The 18473-nt window shown below is 46.8% G+C and overlaps 3 protein-coding genes across 3 annotated transcripts; 1 reads left to right on the forward strand and 2 right to left on the reverse strand.

Moving 5' to 3' along the window:
• Positions 1 to 4564: 4564 nt before the first annotated feature.
• On the reverse strand, positions 4565 to 7114 carry LOC107205674 (olfactory receptor 5AR1-like). Its single transcript, XM_015630351.2, is given in 2 exon segments — positions 4565 to 5759; positions 5762 to 7114. Coding segments are annotated over 2 exon segments (831 nt in total). The 5' UTR covers positions 5877 to 7114; the 3' UTR covers positions 4565 to 5043.
• A 5575-nt stretch (positions 7115 to 12689) lies between these two features.
• LOC107205335 (olfactory receptor 8J2-like) lies at positions 12690 to 14282 on the forward strand. Its single transcript, XM_015629653.2, has one exon. It carries the CDS (start codon positions 12697 to 12699, stop codon positions 13690 to 13692), a length of 996 nt encoding a protein of 331 aa, XP_015485139.1. The 5' UTR covers positions 12690 to 12696; the 3' UTR covers positions 13693 to 14282.
• A 3017-nt stretch (positions 14283 to 17299) lies between these two features.
• LOC107205675 (olfactory receptor 1019-like) lies at positions 17300 to 18244 on the reverse strand. The gene has a single exon (XM_015630352.1). It carries the CDS (start codon positions 18242 to 18244, stop codon positions 17300 to 17302), a length of 945 nt encoding a protein of 314 aa, XP_015485838.1.
• Between the last annotated feature and the right edge of the window lie 229 nt (positions 18245 to 18473).

Consider the following 18473-nt stretch of genomic DNA (forward strand, 5'->3'; position numbering starts at 1 on the left):
GAGGGGATGTCCAGGGGAGTGAGGTGGCATTTTTGAAGGGATGTTTAGGGGAGAGAGTGCCCATTTTTGGGGTAGGAAAAGAGTTAATCAATATTGTACAGGAAGGAGAATCCTGGGGGTAAAACTCAATGTAATCTGTAGGGGACAGAATTAATATTTTGGAGTACAGATGAGGTACTCAGTAGTAGAGAAGGAAAATTTTTAAGGCAAAACTTGACAAAATCTCAAGAGTAGAGAATGAACGCATTGAGGAAAAAATGAGGTGATGAGTAGAGGACGTGTAGGGAAAATTTGGGGGCTAAATCTGTGTTAATGGATCAGGTTCACAGTTTTTCTCCTCTGTTTTTCAACTATTTCAAAATTCTTGGAATTAACCCTCAAATGTGCCCAAGAAAATTCCTGTGAAGACATCAATCAGAGGAACATCCTGAAAAGGGGAAACCACCTCCAGCAGCAGCTGGAATGATCCCATTTCTGTTCTTACCTGGTCTCCAGGTGCTCGTGCCAGAGTTCCCACCAGCCATTGCCATTCCTAAACAAGAGCTATGGAAGACATTTGTGCTGTCCATGAGGGTGAGGAGGCAGTTTGGGATGTTCTTTGCTGTGGAATCAGACAACAGAGTGTAAATGATCTTTGTGGCTCCTTCCAAGCCAAACCAGCCCATGACTCCATGGTTATGATCAGCCCCTGTCACAATTCCATTCCAGAAACATCCTCCCACTAACCCAGAATTTCCCCCCTCTTTGCTCCCCATCAGGGCTCTGTTGCCGAGTGCCACAGGCACAGGGTGCCTCAGCATTCCCTGGGGGTGCCATTCAAGACTGAACTTGTGGCCTCAGAGCTCTGAAATGACCTCTCGGCTTCAATTCCAGTCAGGAATGTCTCAAATGCCACCCCCTACCCCTCTTTCTTCTCCCTCACACCCCACCACTGGGACAGTTAAGACAGAATGTTACTTACTGGATCTGGAATTCCTGGCTCAAAAGGCAGGTGTTGGATACCAGGAGGGGTCCATTGAAGCCACAGGCAGACTCAGATGAACAATCCTGAACAGGTTTTCAGGGGATGCATCCCCAGCCTGTGGCTGCAAATACTCCAGAGCTGTTCCTTCCCCTTGGGACAGCCAGGGAAAACATCCCCATCATGGATTTCTGACAGGAAAAACAGCTCCAGGATACTCTGCTCCTCCCAAATCCAGGCCAGCACTACAACAGGCTCTAAGGAATAAACAACAGGAAAGGCCATCTCAGGGTGCACACCATGAGCTGGGCACCACATTCCTCACTGGAACTGGGCTGTTCCCACATCTCTGTGACAGCTGGGAGCGTCCTCATTTCCTCACTCTTCCATTCAGGAGAAAGAGAGAACAGAGCCCTTCAACACCCAGTGTGCAATCCCAACAATCCAGGGAAACCCACCTCACTCAGGGGATAAATGTAACGCCCACTTTTGGAAAAAAAAAAAAATAGCAGAACTGGAAACATTTCCAGGCATGGAGCCTCCCAGCTCTGGAAATGCAGCTCCCAGGCTTCTTCCCATGGAGACCCCAAACTTACCCCTGACTGTGCTCAAGGAGAAAACCCTGCCAGCCTGGGACAGAGTAAATTCCATGGACAGCCCAGGAAGGTGTCCCTGACCATGGCTGGGGGTGGGAACAGGATTATCTGTAAGGTTCCTTCCAACCCAGACCATTCCAGGAATTTAAGGCAGATCTGAGCCACTTCTCAGCTCCTTCCCAAGCCTCATCCTCTGGGCTGCCTTTCCCAGACCTTGCTGGGAAGGGAAGTAGGGGCTCCTCTCCCCAAACACCACTGCCAGTTGCTGTTCCCTGCCCAAAACCACTGGGTGACACCAGAGGTTGATCCATTGCCTTGGCTGTTTTCCATAATCCAGCATTTCAGGGATTCCAGAGTCAGTCAGGATCAGTCCCAGGTTCCAGGCACAGGCACAAAGCACCTGCTGTGCTGGAAGGGGCAATTTCAGAGGCTCCCCTCCCCTTAGCTGGGAATTCAGTGCTGGAAAGGGCCTGGCAGTGATTGTGGATTTATCTGTTCCTCTGGATTAAGCCCCAGCACTCACTACCGAGTGCTGCTGGAGCATCTCTCCACAAAAAACACTGCCCAGTCCAGAGGGTCCTCAGTGGGGTCCCTGCCCAGTTTCCCAGGATGGGAAGCTGTTACTGACAGGCTGGAGCACTTCAGTAATTTGCTGGAAGCTTCTAAAACAGAGTCTTCTTTCCAAGTGTAAGGTAGCTCAAATCCAATGGCCAGCCAGGATTCCTAATAAAGTGCTGCATAAATGTGTCTGTGTAGGGGAATCTTCTTTTAAGGTGATTTCAGGGAACAGCTGCCTGGGATTTTAGTTAAATTTCATGTAAATGTAAAATTTACATTGGCCTGTGACAAGTCAGACAGAAAAAAATACCCAGAAGCTCAAGGTTGACTGACAGTTCCTTAGGCAGTGTCTCCTACCTGGACCTGTGCCTTGCCCAGCCTTTGGTGGCTGCTGTCTCCATCCTCCCACACCTCCTCATCCTCCTCCTCGGCAGGGTTGGCTTCCTCATCCTGCAGAGCAAACAGGGACATCACCAGCCTGCTCATCCCAATCCTGGGCAGCAGGGATGGACTGGTGGGACCCTCTGGATGGTCACCCCTGTGCCTGGTACCATCCCTGCCCTGCAGCCCATTCCTGTTCCTGGCTTGGCATCCCCTTTTAATGGGGGATTTTATGTGGTTTAAAACACTTGGTTTTAAACCACAAGTGTTTGCTCTGCTGGGTTTTGGGACATCAGAGACTCCCCTGAGGCACTGGGCAAAGCTCCTGTTCCCACATCCTCTGCCTCCCAGAGCCCTGCTGGGGCTGGACAGAGCAAAGGAAACGTCTCAGTTCCTGCTGGAAATTTCCTCCTGTGCCCATAAACCCACAGAAATTGTAGCTGCTCCATCCCTGGAAGTGTCCAAGGCCAGGCTGGACGGGACTTGGAGCACCCTGGAATAGTGGAAGGTGTCCTGGACTGAACTCAGCAGTTCCTGGGGTTTCCTGTGGCTGTGCTCATATTGCTGTGGCCTGAACGTTTTGAACACTGAGTGGTTCCTGCCCAAATTACAAAAATCAGCATTTTCAGTCACGTTCTATTTATTCCCCTTTCCCATTGTTATTTCTGTGACATTCATTATTGTTGCAACAAGAGAAATAAACAGGAGTGGAAATTTGAGAAACAAAGGACAAAAAATGGTTTTTGTGGCACATTTTTTGCTCAAGAAATCAATTCTACTTTTGAAGCAGGACTTCAGTTTCAAAGGGAGCAAGATAGAAACTCACTTGGAGGGAGGTAAGAGAGAAATCCTCTACTTGGAGGAGAGGGGTTTGACCCAGCTGGGCAGGTACAAAAAGAGACCTCAGGAACTCCCGGAGTCTGAGGAATGAGGGTGGTGCAAGGACCAGCACAGGATCTGAGCCCACCACGGCTCATCCTGGGACACTGGGACACAGCAGCCAAATCCCACGTAAGGACATTGCCCAGGGCATCCTCCTTCAGGGAAACGGGAATGCCTCCAGATCCTGACATCTCTGCACAGTTAAGGAAAACCTGGAACTCCCCAAGGCTGTTATCCCAAAATGTGTTCCCTCCTGAAAACCAGAAAACAAGGAAAACACCTGGGGAGCACTGGGAAGGAAAGCTGCTGGAACAGCTCTGATTTCACACACGGATTTTACAATCCATTTTATCCCTTCTGGGACTTTCCCCACCTCCACTACAGATTGCCTCGCTTTTACCTCAGAACGCTCATCCTCTCCCCCTCACATTAATTTTACTTTAATTTTACAGATTTTACTCCCAAAACGTTAATTTCGCCCACTACAGAATCCGCCCCGGAGCGACGCCCCGGGCCCCGCACGGCCGGTCCCAGTAGTGGTCCCGGTCCCAGTAGTGGTCCCGGTCCAGTTCCACGTCCCGGTCCAGCTCCACGTCCCGGTGCCGGTCCAGCTCCACGTCCCGGTCCAGCTCCATGTGCCGTTCCAGTTCCATGTCCCGGTGCCGGTGCCCGGAGCTGCAGTACCGGGTGTCCCCACAAGGCGGCAGCACTGAGGGCGTAGCAGCCACCGCGCATGCGCAGCGTTTTCAGGCGTGCCAATAAATCCCAATTTCAATCCCACCCCGGATTTCGGGTGTTCCAGCGGGAGGAGACAGGAAAATTCCGAGTACACAGAGCCGTTTCTATTTCCTTCATTCAGATCGTCTTGTCTTACCTTTTCAACTCCTTTATTGTTTCATTTATGTACACAAACATTGCATTTGTATTTTCAAGCCCTACAGATCCATATTCAGAGTTGCTTACAGTCTAAAATCCTGACTATAGCACAGCAGATGGGGGGGTTATTTTAAAATCAATTTATATATAAATTAAGGTTATTTCTCAATATATATATAAAATTAGAATCTTTGCAGTTTTAAGTATTTTACACACAAACCCCTCAAGAATTTTCAGACATTTTTTGGCCTATAACCTCCCTTGGGTTTTGGGGGGACCGTGCCTGACCCCCCCTCATCCCTCACTCACCTGCTCCCCCCTCTGCAGACATTGGTGTGCCCCAATTGACACCATCACCCCCTGGATTCCCCCATCTTCCTTTTTCCTCTCCCCCAGAGAAGGCACAAAACAAATCCAAGTGCCCACACCAGCAGCTTGGGGCTTCCTTTCCACATGGACAGCCCCCAAAAAAGAGGGAAAAATCAAGGGAGGTCAGGGCAGGCCCCCAAAGGGTTGGAATCTCCCCAGCTCCTGTCCTGCAGCACAGGAGTGGTGCCTCATCTCCCACCCAGGCTCTGCTCTGCCGCATTCCTTGTGCGTTCCTGCACTCCTGACAATGCCAGGAGATGTCTCATCCCTTCCCTGCAGTGCTGCTGCAGGAACATCACGGCACCAATGGCTTGGAAGATGAGTCTGGATTATGACCCTGGAATCCTGAGGGTCTGATATGCATCCCCTCTCCCTGAGGGGCCAAAATCTAACACAGAGGGGTTGTCCTCTCCTTCCAGCTCACCGGGAGCCACGGATGGACCAGGCAGTGAGGATCCTACTTTTTGCTTTCCTCACGGCATTCCTCAAGTCTGCGTTCCTGAGGCTGTAGATGAACGGGTTCAGCATGGGGACGGTGACGGGATACATCAGGGAGATGAACTTGTCCTGCTCTGGGGAGTGGCTGGAGACGGGCTGCAGCTACGTGGGGATGGAGCTGCCATGCTACAGAGCGATGGAGGCCAGGTGGGAGGTGCAGGTGGACAAAGCCTTGAGCCACCCTGCTGCTGAGTGGATCGGCAGGACAGCGGAGGGGACGGACGAGTAGGACACCGGGATGAAGGCTGTGGTGCTCAGCACATTGAACCCCACCACGGTGGCCACCACGGCCTCGCTGGCGCGGGTGTCGGAGCAGGGCAGGGCCAGCAGCGGGGGCTCATCACAAAAAAGGCGCTCGATGGCGCAGGAGCGGCAGAACGGGGCGTGGGATGTGGAAACCACGTGTAGGGTGGAGCTGAGCGCTCCAGCCAGGTAGGCCCCAGCCAACATCCCAACGCAAATGCTCTGGGACACGAGCACAGAGTAGAGCAGAGGCCTGGAGATGGCCACGCAGAGGTTGTAGGCCATGGTGGCCAGCATGTGGCACTCAGTGGTGGCCCAGGTGGTGAAAGAGAAGAGCTGGGTGACGCAGAAGGAAATCACCTTCTTCTCTGCCAAAAAATCCCTCAGGCTCCGGCGATGATGGTAGAGGAGAAGCAGATGTCCAGCAGGGACAAGTGGCTAAGGAAGAAGTACACAGGGGTGTGGAGGTGCAGATCAATCCAGATCAACACAATGACTCCTGGATTTCCCATGTTTTCCACATAAAGGGCAAGGAACAAGACAAAAATAACATCACCTGCAGGTTTGCTTGGGTGGTGAAGCCCAGGAGAATAAATTCAGATGCAAATGTCTCATTCTATCCAGCCATACTGAACATTTTATGTATGCAGTTCACCTGCTTTCTGCCTTTAGATGGAAGTGTTTAATGCACATAAATCCATTGATAATGATAACAATGTTAATTTTTGTCAGGCAGTTACAAAACCTTCAGTCAATAAAAGGTAAATCCTCCTTGAAAAAACACAAGTTCCTGGCACAGATATCCCTGTTCAGCCCACATATTTGAAAGCAGGGGCATATTTAAACCATTAAGAAGGGAAATACCATACCAAAATAAATAAATCACAAATAAGCTGCAAGGCTTCCTCCTAGTTCTTCTCAATCCACTTATACATAGAATTCCATTATTTTCCTGATAATTCCTGGGAAAATGAAATTATTTTTCATCTTTTGACCACTCCCGATCCAGCCTGAGCACTTGAGGAATAAATACCTGCTCCCCGTGTCCCAGGAAGAGATTTTCTAGAATTGGAAAATGGGACTTCTCTTAGTGTATTTTTACCTGATGTCAGAATAAGAGCTGGGATTTGTTTTACCTCACTTTGCTTTAGACATGATGCTTCATTTGGAGGTAAGAGATGAATTCAGGCTCCATCTTGCTATTCACCAGGGGAAGATCAGCAGCTCCTAAAACCCCACTCTGCGACAGATAGGATAAATAAACATGGATTTTTCTCCTGGATCATCATGGCTTGATGGAGTTACACCAGAGAGTAAAGCAAGGATAGCCAGTGCTGGCTCCTGAAAAATGGATCCAGAGCTGGAAATCCTCATTATTGCATGAGCCTTGGTTGAAGGGCTGAGTTCACCCCCAGAACATGACATCTCCTTTCAGGTGTTCCATGGTCCCCTGGAGTTATGAAGGAGGACTTAGAGCTGCTTTTCATTACCCTCATAAGATGACAGAGGTATTAAAATAAGGAAAGTCAAACATTTTTGGGGCTGGATTTCCCCCCAGAGGCAGAATCCATCTGCTTCCATTAGAGAATTGACCTCGACTTCTTGCTTAACTAAAGTCCAGCTTCACTCTTCCTTACTCAACCAACCAGCTTTGTTTTGTGTGATGGATCAGACACCTGGAATGAAAGTAAATTCAATTAAAACCCATAGGTTATATTTTATTCCTGCTGAGAAGCAGGTGGTTGGTGTGAAATAACTAATGGAGTGTTCATCCTTGTCCTCCTGTGCTGAGGATCTCCATTGTGGCACCCAAATTCCATAAAATCTTTGGCAAAGCAGTGGAAGATCTTCCAACGAGCTGCCCTAGTATCAACCAAGATCACCCCACCCAACCTGGCCTTAAACACTTGCAGGACAGGGGCAGCCACAGCTTCTCTGGGAAACCTCTGCCAGTTCCTCACCACCTTCCCAGGAAAGAATTTATTCCCAGTATTCCATCTAAACCTACCTGAAGGTGGGGTCTTGCTCCTCTTTGCTCCCAGGTCCAGTTGAAGCAGTTTTTATACTTCCAGCTGCTCCCAGCTCCAGCTGGAGAGTTACACCAGGGCTTCTCCCATGTAACACCCGTGTTTCCAGGGCTTTGCCCTGCGGAGGATTCACAGAACCAGGGACAAAACAAGTCAGGGAATAACATCTTACCCTCCAGGGAGCTGTCACACCAAGCGAGGGGCAGCCAAAGCCCTGAGGGGTCCCGGGATCCTCCACTGCCAAGTCAAGAGATGATGTCAAGATATGACGATTTGAAAATTAATGGCAGCAGAAGTTGTTATTTAAACAATAACAGCTCAAAAACATTGCCTTTAATTGTTCAATATATCCTAAAACTATCCCTCTGGGACTTTCTCACAACATCTGTATTATGGAATGGTTTGGGTTGGAAGGAACCCTATGGATCATCCCATTCCATGGGCAGGGACACCTTCCATCAGCCCAGGCTGCTCCAGACCCCATCCAGCCTGGCTTTGGACACTTCCAGGGATGGGGCAGCCACAGCTTCTCTGGGAACTCCATTCCATGGCCTCACCACCCCCTCAGGGAAGAATTCCTTCCCCCTAACCCATCTAACTCCACCTGAAGGATTCAGACAACCTGAAGCATCAGCTGAAAATTGTCCTAAGACAAAAATAAAGTGCAGTTTAAAGCATTGTTTCCAAATGTGAGGAGAACTTCAAACACCCAATATTTTCAACCAGCTCAGGAAATGATGCTTGGAAAATGAAATACCCATGTGGGATCAGGCACATGATGCCATTGTTTTATTTATTGCTGCTTCTGAGTTTTCTGAGCAAGAACAAGACACTTTGCTACCCAGGGCCTATAGGAAAAAAGGAGGTTTTATGTAAAATAAAAAGGAGATCATGTTCCCAGCAATGTCTAATAAATGGTGGTGTCATACAGGAAATTCTGCTGGACATTTTTAACCTTATTCCCCTTCCAGTTCTCTATTTCATACCTTCAAAGGATTTTAAGTTTACTTTAATATCCCTTGGGATTGACAATGGAGCAACATGGTGCACTAAAGGACCAAAAAAAAGTTGTTCATGTGAAAACAGGAATTAAATTCATTCAGAACTAGAAGAAATTAAACTTTTTACAAGGAAAGGGTTTTAGCAACAAAAACCAGGTTGATTTGTCATCCTTGCCAGCACCAAGTTTTCATCCAGAGTGTGGTGAAATGAGGGAGCTGCAATTTCTGTCAGGAGATATTTCTTGCCTAAAGAAGGAACTTTAAAAATAATTATCACCCTTCATTTTTTATTTCGAGTTGTCCAGGTTTTTTCTTGCTTTGCTTTGTTATTTTTCAGTCCCTTCTCCCCACTGCCAAAGTGCAAATCTCTGGATATAAACTCCACTGTTAGCAAACCACCAGGGGCATAAAGTGGAAAACTAATTAGAGCTTTGTTTGAAGTTTTTGAAAGGCAGAAATTGGGAGTGGAAAAAGGACAGGGAAAACGTGACTGGTTCAATTGAACCTGGAAATTACCCTGTTTTCAAATCTGGAGCTATTTGTTAATTAATTAATTGACTTGGCTTATGGGTGATATCTCATTATCTACAAACTGCAAATTAATCCAGTTAGATGTTGTCTTTCCATCTTTCCTAGAAGGAACTTTTCATGGGAGCTGCCTCCCTGATCCAGCCCAGAAATCACAGAAACCTGAAACATCTCATTTATTAAACCCACATAACCTTTTTACAGGGGATCCTGACACCTTTCACACAATCCTGGAATGGTTTGGGATGGGAGGGACCTTAAGGATCATCCAGTTCCACCCCACTGCCGTGGGCAGGGCCACCTTACACTAGCCCAGAGTGCTCCAAGTCCCATATCCATAAATATATATGGATATAAATGTATAACTTGCCATCCTAGTATCAGGGATCTCCTAGATGTCTGTCCTTTCTGATCCCAAATTATAAATATGGAAATATTTTAAAATACAAATATTAGATAAATAATATATAGTAATATTATACAAATATTATATAAAATATAAGTATTGTAAATATAAATTTTATATAAACATATAAATATATAATAAATTCCAATATCAAATGTATACTATCCCATATATTTATATGAAAAATCCAAAAACATTATTGGGTTAAATGTGTGCACCAACACCCACATATTACTGGATTTTCTTCTCTCTCACAAATCTCCATGAATCTTACTTTGTTTCCAGCTGTAAACAAGGTCTGGATGAGAGCCCTGGCATGAGGGAGGGAAAAAAGAACCAGACTTCCCTGTCCCTGATTATGCAACAAATCAGAATAAAAGGATTAAAGATAAAAATCCAATTCCTACCTCACCAGAGGAGCATTGGGATCAGAAGTTTCTTTGAGGAACCCTCTCCATCAGCAAAACATCCTTTAACAGGAATATTATTTATTTTTTATAGTGAATATAACTTTACTTCAGGGTCAGTGGGGGGTTTTGCTCCAGGTATCCATTGCAAACAGCTCAGGCTGTCCTGGATGGATCCCTGGAGCAGCCAGCTGGGATTACAGGGGGTGAGGGCTGAGCCAAGCCTCCAGGTAAAGAATGTGCCCAAAATGCATCCAGCCTACTCCTGGCTTAGCACTGGGAGGTCTGTACAGGACCCACCTGTCAGAACATGATCCAGACTCCATTAAACCTTATTCTGCTCCAGGTATTCCCAGGAATATCTCAGCTGCCCACAAAGTACAGTTTGGATCCACAGATGGGATTTGTCTGTCAGCTATGAATAACATATCAAAAACAGATATCAATAGCATTAAGCACATCCTATCTTAGGTGGAATTAGAGGGATCAAGAGACTCCAGGCAGGCTGGAAGAGGATGTGCCATGTCCAAAGGAGACCCATGCAGGGTCACAGAATCTTGGAATGGTTTGGGTTGGAAGGAGCCCTAAAGATCACCGAGTTCGTGCTGATGTTTTGGTTTGGTGTTGCTCTGCAAACAACAAAATTTGAACATCAGTGTTGGAATTTGGTGAGTTTCTGTACCAAAATTTCACCACTGACTCTCATTAGTTCCTGCTTTATTCCCAATCCCCCAGGCACAACTTCAAACACCCCTTCTTTTCTCAAAATAATAAATAAAACCAGGAAATCTAATTATTTCCATGAGAAACTTGCAATACTTAGAAAAGAACCAGGAAGGTAAAACAGCTTGTAAAAGAAATTAAATAATTATCAGGAAATTAAGTATAAACCTTTGAACTGTTTATCACTAAATTCTTCTTCTACCTTTATGCATTTTCCAAGAAAAATTGCAATTTTTGCTTTCATGAGCATTTCTGCTCCATTTCTCTGGCACTGGCCCAAATCAGATTTGTTTTATCTTTTTTTCAGGACTGTATTGCACAAAATCACTACTGACTTCCCCAAAAACCTTCTTTTTCTACCTTCCAGCTTGCTTCATAAATCAGAACCAGATTTTTTCCAGGCCAAGATGTTCTCTGGGCCAAGACTCCAAACCACCAGGTGAGCTGGTGACAATGAGGCAGGTCCAAGGATGACCTAAATTCTATATTTTGTAATTTATCTGTTATTTAATTATGAATCCTGTCCATCAAACTCTTATGTATCATTCACCCTGGATATAGTTCACATTGATAAATGAATGTTTTGTACCTTTATGAGGTCCAGCAGGCTGAAACATCTGAAAACCAACTCAATCCTTGGTCAGGGCTGGTGGATCAAGACAAACTGCAGATTTAAGGAATCCAAGGATGTGCACATGTTGTTAAACTGGCAGCCCAGACTTGTAACTCCAGAGGGCCACAACCTCTTTGGGCTGAGCTTAAATAGAGTTTGAGGGTCCAGGTGTAGATGGAGCCCCCAGATGAGGTGATTAATGCAAATTAGTTCACTTTGGGACAATTAATGACTGTCTGAAAGTGCCCAGAGCCAGCTGCTCAGGTGTGGACATCTGGGCTGCAGGTACCTCAATGTGGGTAATTCTATCCTTGAAGGAAAACTGGGCTGTCTGGTGTCCACAGATGGACATCAGCAGCTCCAGAGCCTCTTGGGGACCCTCTGACCAGCTGGTGCCATGTGTCCATGTGACGTGGTGGCTCATCCACACAATAGATATGAGCTCTCTGAAGCACAATGGATTTCAGAATTCCATTCTATCCCTTCTTTTCCCTCTCTTTTCTTCTTTTGCTGTGCCATGAGGAGCCCTGAGGGTTTTGTCCCAGGAGAGCAGAGGGAACATATATACAGCCCTGTCACCCACAGGCTCAGAGTCAGAGGAGCACATCCATCTCCACATAATCCTGGGGGTTCTCTGCCGCATTTGGGATAAACCCTTGGCTCCCACCACCACAATGAGGGCACAGGAGGAGCTGTAAATCCAAGAGAAATAAGTTGACTTCTTTCTTCATGTCCTGATATCCTCTTTTTCTTTCGGGCTGTGTTGGAAAACAGCCTCCCAAAAATAGTCTTTTTTTATAATAGATGGGAACAATGGATTCTGTAAATCAGTTTTTGTTTTCCTTAGGCAGCTAAAGCAAGATAAATGGATTTATGGAAGTGGTAAGGACAGGTCCTACTTAATTATAAAGAATTGTCAGCAGAATGCAGTTGTTACCAAATCAGCCTCTGGAATTGGATTGTTTTATAATTCATTCCCATTCCAAGTAAGTTTTATCTTAATTCACATGGTTTTTGGATGTTTCAGCCTGCTGGAGCTCAGAAAGATATAAAACATAAATTTATCCATGTGATTTTTATCCAGTGTGAGTGATACGTAATGTAACAGTTTGATGGACTGGATTAATAATTAAAAGACAAGGAAAAATGTTCTTAATGTGGTGTAATCTGGGATTTCACTGGCACTGGGACTTTCTCCCACTCCAGGTTTACGTTATCTCCGATGAGATTCCTCCAAGGTGTCTTCTGAAACAGATTTCTTTCAAACCAAAAGGGAATAAATATCTGATTCTTTTCTTCATTCTTAATTAACATGTGCCAGAATAAATCCATAATTTTAGGTATCCAAGCACAAAAAAGCAAATTTGCCATTTGTGTTTCTTCAAGCTCTGTGTTCTTTTCTAAGCACTTTAGTTGATAAATAAAAAAGTATGGAATTTATGTTTGGAAAACATATGGAGTAGACCAAATTAAATGAAATGCAAATAATTATTTAATTAATTAAATTATTAATTAAATGCAATTAAAATGGTGATTGATTTGAATTAAATATGACCCAAAAGAAAAATTCTGGATTTTACAAGTCTGATGTATTTCTTCCCTTTGCCTCAGCAGGTGACACCCAGCCATGGGAGGAAACCACACACAGCCCAAATTCATCCTCCTGGGAATTACAGACACTCCCTGGGAACAGGCCCCTCTTTTTGGGCTCTTTCTGTTGATTTACATCGTAACTTTGGCAGGGAACATTGGGCTGATAGTCTTGGTTTGGGTGGCTCCCAGCCTCCACACCCCTATGTACTTCTTCCTCACCCACTTTTCCCTGGCCGACGTCTGCTATTCCACCATCATCTCCCCCAAAATGCTCACGGATCTCTTACTTGGGAATAAAACCATTTCCTGGGCCGGCTGCGTGACACAATTCCACCTCTTTGCTCTCTTTGTCACGGCCGAGTGTCACCTCCTGGCTGCCATGGCCTACGACCGGCTGGTGGCCGTCTGCCACCCCCTGAGCTATGTCATGGTCGTGTCCCCCCGGGCCTGCTGGCAGCTGGTGGCCTGGTCCTACCTCGTGGCCTCCCTCAGCGCCCTCGTCTACACCGGCTGCACATTTGGGGGCTCCTTCTGTGGGCCCCGCCACATTGACCACTTCTTCTGCGACGCCAGCCCCGTGCTGAGGCTGGTGTGCTCCGACACCCGCGGCAGCGAGGTCGCCATCTTCGCCCTGGCCACCGCCAATGGGCTGGGCACCAGCGTGGTCATCCTGCTCTCCTACGGCCGCATCCTCCACACCGTCCTGGGGATGCGCTCGGCGCCCAGCAGGGCCAGAGCCTTCCACACCTGCGCCTCCCACTTGGTGTCCGTGTCCGTGTTCTACGGCACCCTGTTCTTCATGTACTTGCAGCCGGCGTCCCGGCACGGCAGCCGGGACAAGGTGGCCTCTGTCTTCTACACCGTGGTCAGCCCCATGCTCAACCCTTTCATCTACAGCCTGAGGAACAAGGAGGTGAAGGTAGCGCTGGGGAAGTGCAGGAGGAGGATGTTAAACCTCTGCCGGCATCAGAGAGGTGCAGCTAATGGCATCAGGGAATCCTGGAATGTTTTAGGTTGGAAGGGACCTTAAAGATTGTCTTGTCCGACATGCCATGGGTGGGGATACCTTCCAGTATCCCAGGCTGCTCCAAACCCCATCCAATCTGGCCTGGAACTCTTCCAGGGATGGAGCAGCCACAGCTTCTCTGGGCAGCCTATGCCAGGGCCTCACCACCCTCACAGGGAAGAATTTCTTCCCAGAATCCCATCTAAACCCACTCTCAGCTTAAAGCCATTCCCTGTTGTCCTGCCACTCCATAACTGTTCCTCTAAAGCAAGAATAAAAAAAAAAATAAAATTTATTTGGATTTTTCCTTGATCCTCACAATTTTATGTAGGTTCTTCCACAGTTCTTCACAAAATTCAATTACAATATTTATCCTGGAGAAACAGACCTCAACAGCCACATCTTCCTTGGGAGGAGACAGGAGTGGGAGCCTCAAGCTTGAATTCCCTTTGCAGCCACAAGGCTGTTGGAAGAAATCACCCAGAATTATTCTAGGCTATTATAAACCTCTCTTTCTCTCAGGAAGAGCAAATCACAGTTTTATTGGTTTATCACTTATTTTGCACTGATCAATATGTATTTTTCTTTCAAGATTATTGTCCTTATCCCTAAACTCCAATAAAATTCCTCATTGTTACCTGTGAGTTATTTATTAGAGCTGGTGGGAGGGAGCATTTGGGAAGAATAAGTGGATTTTTTAATTTGATAAATGAGTAAAATAAAAGGCTTTAAAAATGCATTTTTTCTGACTTAGAGGGATAAAAAGCTCATGTGAGTCAGGATCTCAAAATACACCATGAAATAAGGGGAAATACCAAGAGCAATGCAAGTGTCCAAGTGCCAAAATACATAATGAAAACCTAACAGGTGCATTTCACCCAAGCTTTAAGCACATGACTTGGTTTCCGTAGGTGAAAGAATTCTCAGCACCTGATCTATTCATAGTTGGGATCTGTTTGGGTCTGGAAAAGGTCCTAAAAAAGCCAAAAACAATGGTTCTCCAAATTATGGCTCAGTCATGGCCACAACACTGGGGAGAGACCAGCAATCATTCATATTTTCCTGACAGGCACTAATAATGGAAAAAACCTCCTAATTTTTACCTATCCTAACAAATTCAAAATAATATTTGCTGTTTTTGAGGGCAAACTTAGTGCAATCCTGCAACTTCCTTTCACAGTTCAGGTGGTCTGGATAAGCTCAGCAGACACTTCCCCCTCTTCCTCCTCTTCTCTGCACCCCTCATTTTGTTTGTCCCTCACCTGTTGACACTTTTGGGGGTGGGATGAGCTCTGACTCTGCAGAGGGAAAAGCCTTGGCTGTGGCAGGGAAAGGTGGAAGCAGAAAACTTTTCCCTTTGGTGTTGTGTTGTGTAGATGCTGTGTTCTGAGGAGTTACGTGAGAATTCACTTCCATTTGAGAAGTAAATGGAAGGTGAACAGTGTCCTGCTCTGGAGAAAAACAGCAGGAGAAGAGCTGCTTTAGGCCTGGGGGGAAGTGGGGAAGGTGGATTTGGACCTGGATGAAGAAGTTGGAATTGATATAATTAAATGATAAAGGTCTTGGCAAGACACAGACTTTTGATATCAAAGTTGGGTGGGAAGGGACTTTAAAGCTCATCCTGTTCCAACCCCCTGCCATGGGCAGGGACACCTGAAGCCCTGTCCAACATGGCCTTGGACACTTCCAGAGATGGGGCAGCCACAGCTTCTCTGGGCAGCCTGTGCCAGGGCCTCACCACCCTCACAGGGAAGGATTTCTTTCTTATATCGAGTGTAAACCCACTCTCGTTCAGTTTATGATTTTCAAGTTTAAATGAAGACTTGAGAAAGCCCACAAGCTGGTTTGAGCTCCAACATCCCACCACACAGGTGCTTACAGCTATTTTTGCCTCAAGGGATGCTGCTCTCATTCCTAGAGCAAGAAGTGATCCCTTGGGGACCAACCAGCCCTTGAAGGGATCACCAGCTTAACAAGATCTTCTGGGCTTTGCCAGGAAAGTTTCTTAATCATCATCATGGAACTTCTCAGAGAGCTTTTCAACAAGTTCTTCCATTCTTCTTAACAAGCCATGAGAGACTAATTAACAAAGGAAAACAAGGAAGAAACTTTCTTCCTCATTAAAGACAAAGTGAACTTCTCCAGCTGCTTTGTTTGTCAGGTCCAGGCCCTGGAGCCAAAAAGCTGGAGGATCAATGTGTTTTCATGGACTGTGTTAAGAGACCTTAAAGCTCACCCAGTGCCACCCCCTGCCATGGTCAGGGACACCTTCCAGTATCCCAGGCTGCTCCAAACCCCATCCAATCTGGCCTGGAACTCCTCCAGGGATGGAGCAGCCACAGCTGCTCTGGGTGACTGGTGCAGGGCCTCTCCACCCTCCCAGGGAAGAATCTCTTCCCCATATCCAATCTAAATGCTCTGTCAGTGTAAAGCCATTCCCTGTTGTCCTGCCACTCCAGGCCCTTTCCCAGAGTCCCTCTGCAGCTCTCCAGGAGCCCCTTTAGGCTCTGGAAGGGGCTTTCAGGTCTCACCTCTACAGACTGAGCTTAGACATGGATTAGTGCTGGTCTTAGAAGAGCTGGCTTAACAGTTTGGCTCCATGATCATAGAGGGCTTTTCCAATCTAAATGATTCTGGGGTTCTTTAACTGTTTTTACCCCATATTTGCTCCTAGTCAGCATTCCTGCCACTCCTTCTGTGCTCATTTTCACTTTTTCCTTCCAGTTTGTTTTTCCTTCCTCTGTGTCTCATGGTTTGTTTTAGAGGGGAAATTGCACAATTGCTCAGAACTAAGCAAAACCTGTTAAATGATAAAACCAAAATAAGGACAAAATGCCAAGACAGTGGTTGTAATTCCACCGTGATCCATAGGAGATGCCAGATGAGGGGTCTCACTGCTCTTGGAGCAAGCTTGGGCCTTGAGTTGGGTCACTGCCCACCTTGTGGTGGCACACCAGAAATTCCCTCTGGAGTGGATGACTTTGGAAGCAGCTCCTTCAGCAGGAGACTTGCACTGGTGAGTAAACACCATCAGTTTCAGGAAGTTCAGTGGAAGCCCGAGGGTTTGTGTCCCACTTCTTTATATATATATTTATATATGTAATTATATATATATAAATTTATATGTATAAAGAGCTTAAGATATGTATTTCTTTATGTATATAAAGAAAATTTATAGAATTTATTTATATATTTTTCTTTAAATATTTATAATTTTAAATATATACAAATTTGTCCTTGAAATATATAATTGGCTTCTTGGCATCACAGAGAAATAAAAAGAACTGGTGTAAGAAATGGAGATTCAGGGACTGGGAAACAGCTTGGGATTTGAAGAAGTGCTGCAACTGCCAATTGGGAAGAAGGGAGAACGCTTTAGAAACTCTCCTGCTGCATTTTATTTTTACATTATCTGGGATATCCTGATGCCTGAACACCCAAAGAGTGTCAGAATCAGGCGTATGGAGAAAAGTTTCTCTTTTTATTCCCCTGAAAGGAGGAAATGGTCCCAGATAACTGTAATCAGAACAGATGAAGAGTCCCTGGTCCTCAAGCTCTACAAGTGGTCAAGAAGGGCTTAAATTCCTGAAATTAAAATACCAAGCAGCAAACACAAACAAAATAGGAAATACTATTTTTCAGCTGAATGTTTCCTCCCCATCAGTCTCCAGAGCGCGGCCTTCACCTCCTGGTTCCTGAGGCTGTAGATGAAGGGGTTCAGCATGGGTGTCACCACAGTGTAGAACACAGAGGCCACCTTGTCTCGCTCCCGGGAGCTCCTGGAGCTGTGCCGGGAGTACATGGACACGAGGGATCCGTAGAAGAGCACCACAACAGCCAGGTGGGACGCGCAGGTGGAGAAGGCTTTGCGCTTCCCCACGGCCGAGCGCGTGCCCAGGACGGCGGCCAGGATGAAGCCGTAGGAGAGGAGGATGGCCAGGACGGTGGCAGCCAGGTTGAAGCCCGCCATGACGAACATCCCCAGCTCATTGGGCGCGGGGTCCGTGCAGGAGAGGGCGAAGAGCGGGGGCCCCTCGCAGTAGAAGTGGTCAATGATGTTGGGGCCGCAGAAGCTCAGCCCAAGGGCCAGGCCCGTGTGGAGGGTGGCATTGGTGACCCCAGCCAGGCACGAGCCGCCCACCAGGAGCACACAGATCCCTCGGGACATGGAGAGGGAGTAGAGCAGGGGGCGGCAGATGGCCACGTAGCGGTCATAGGCCATGGCGGCTAGCAGGTAGCACTCGGTGGTGGCGAAGGCCACGTAGAAATAGAACTGGGTGAGGCATGCGGCATGAGAAATGACCTTGTCCTCATCCAGGAGATCCCGGAGCAGCCTGGGACTGATGCAGGAGGAGTAGCAGAGGTCGAGGAAGGCCAGGCTGCTCAGGAAGAAGTACATGGGGGTGTGGAGCTGGGCAACCAGCCGGATCAACACCAGCAGCCCCACATTCCCCAGCAGGGTGAACACGTAGATCACCAGGAACACCACGAAGAGGGCAACCTGGGTGTTGCCCTGCTCTGAGAATCCCAAAAGGACGAAGTGAGCACTGGGTGTTCCATTCCCTTTGGCTGCCATCCTAACGCAGGTGCTGCAGGAAAGCCGAAATGCAGAGTCAGGATATCCCTGTTTTCTTCACAAACATGTTAAAAATGCTTGTGTTTTTATCAGCACGCACAGCCTGGAGATGCAGGAACTGCAGAATTTACTGTTTGTTCAAAATACATTGTTCAAAGTACATGTTCAAAGGTCGTCAAAGTTCACTACTGAGTTTCTTTCTAATGGTTTTAGTCTGGTTTAGCCACTA

Source organism: Parus major, chromosome 5, assembly GCF_001522545.3.
Source record: "Parus major isolate Abel chromosome 5, Parus_major1.1, whole genome shotgun sequence".
Classification (NCBI taxonomy): Eukaryota; Metazoa; Chordata; class Aves; order Passeriformes; family Paridae; genus Parus; species Parus major.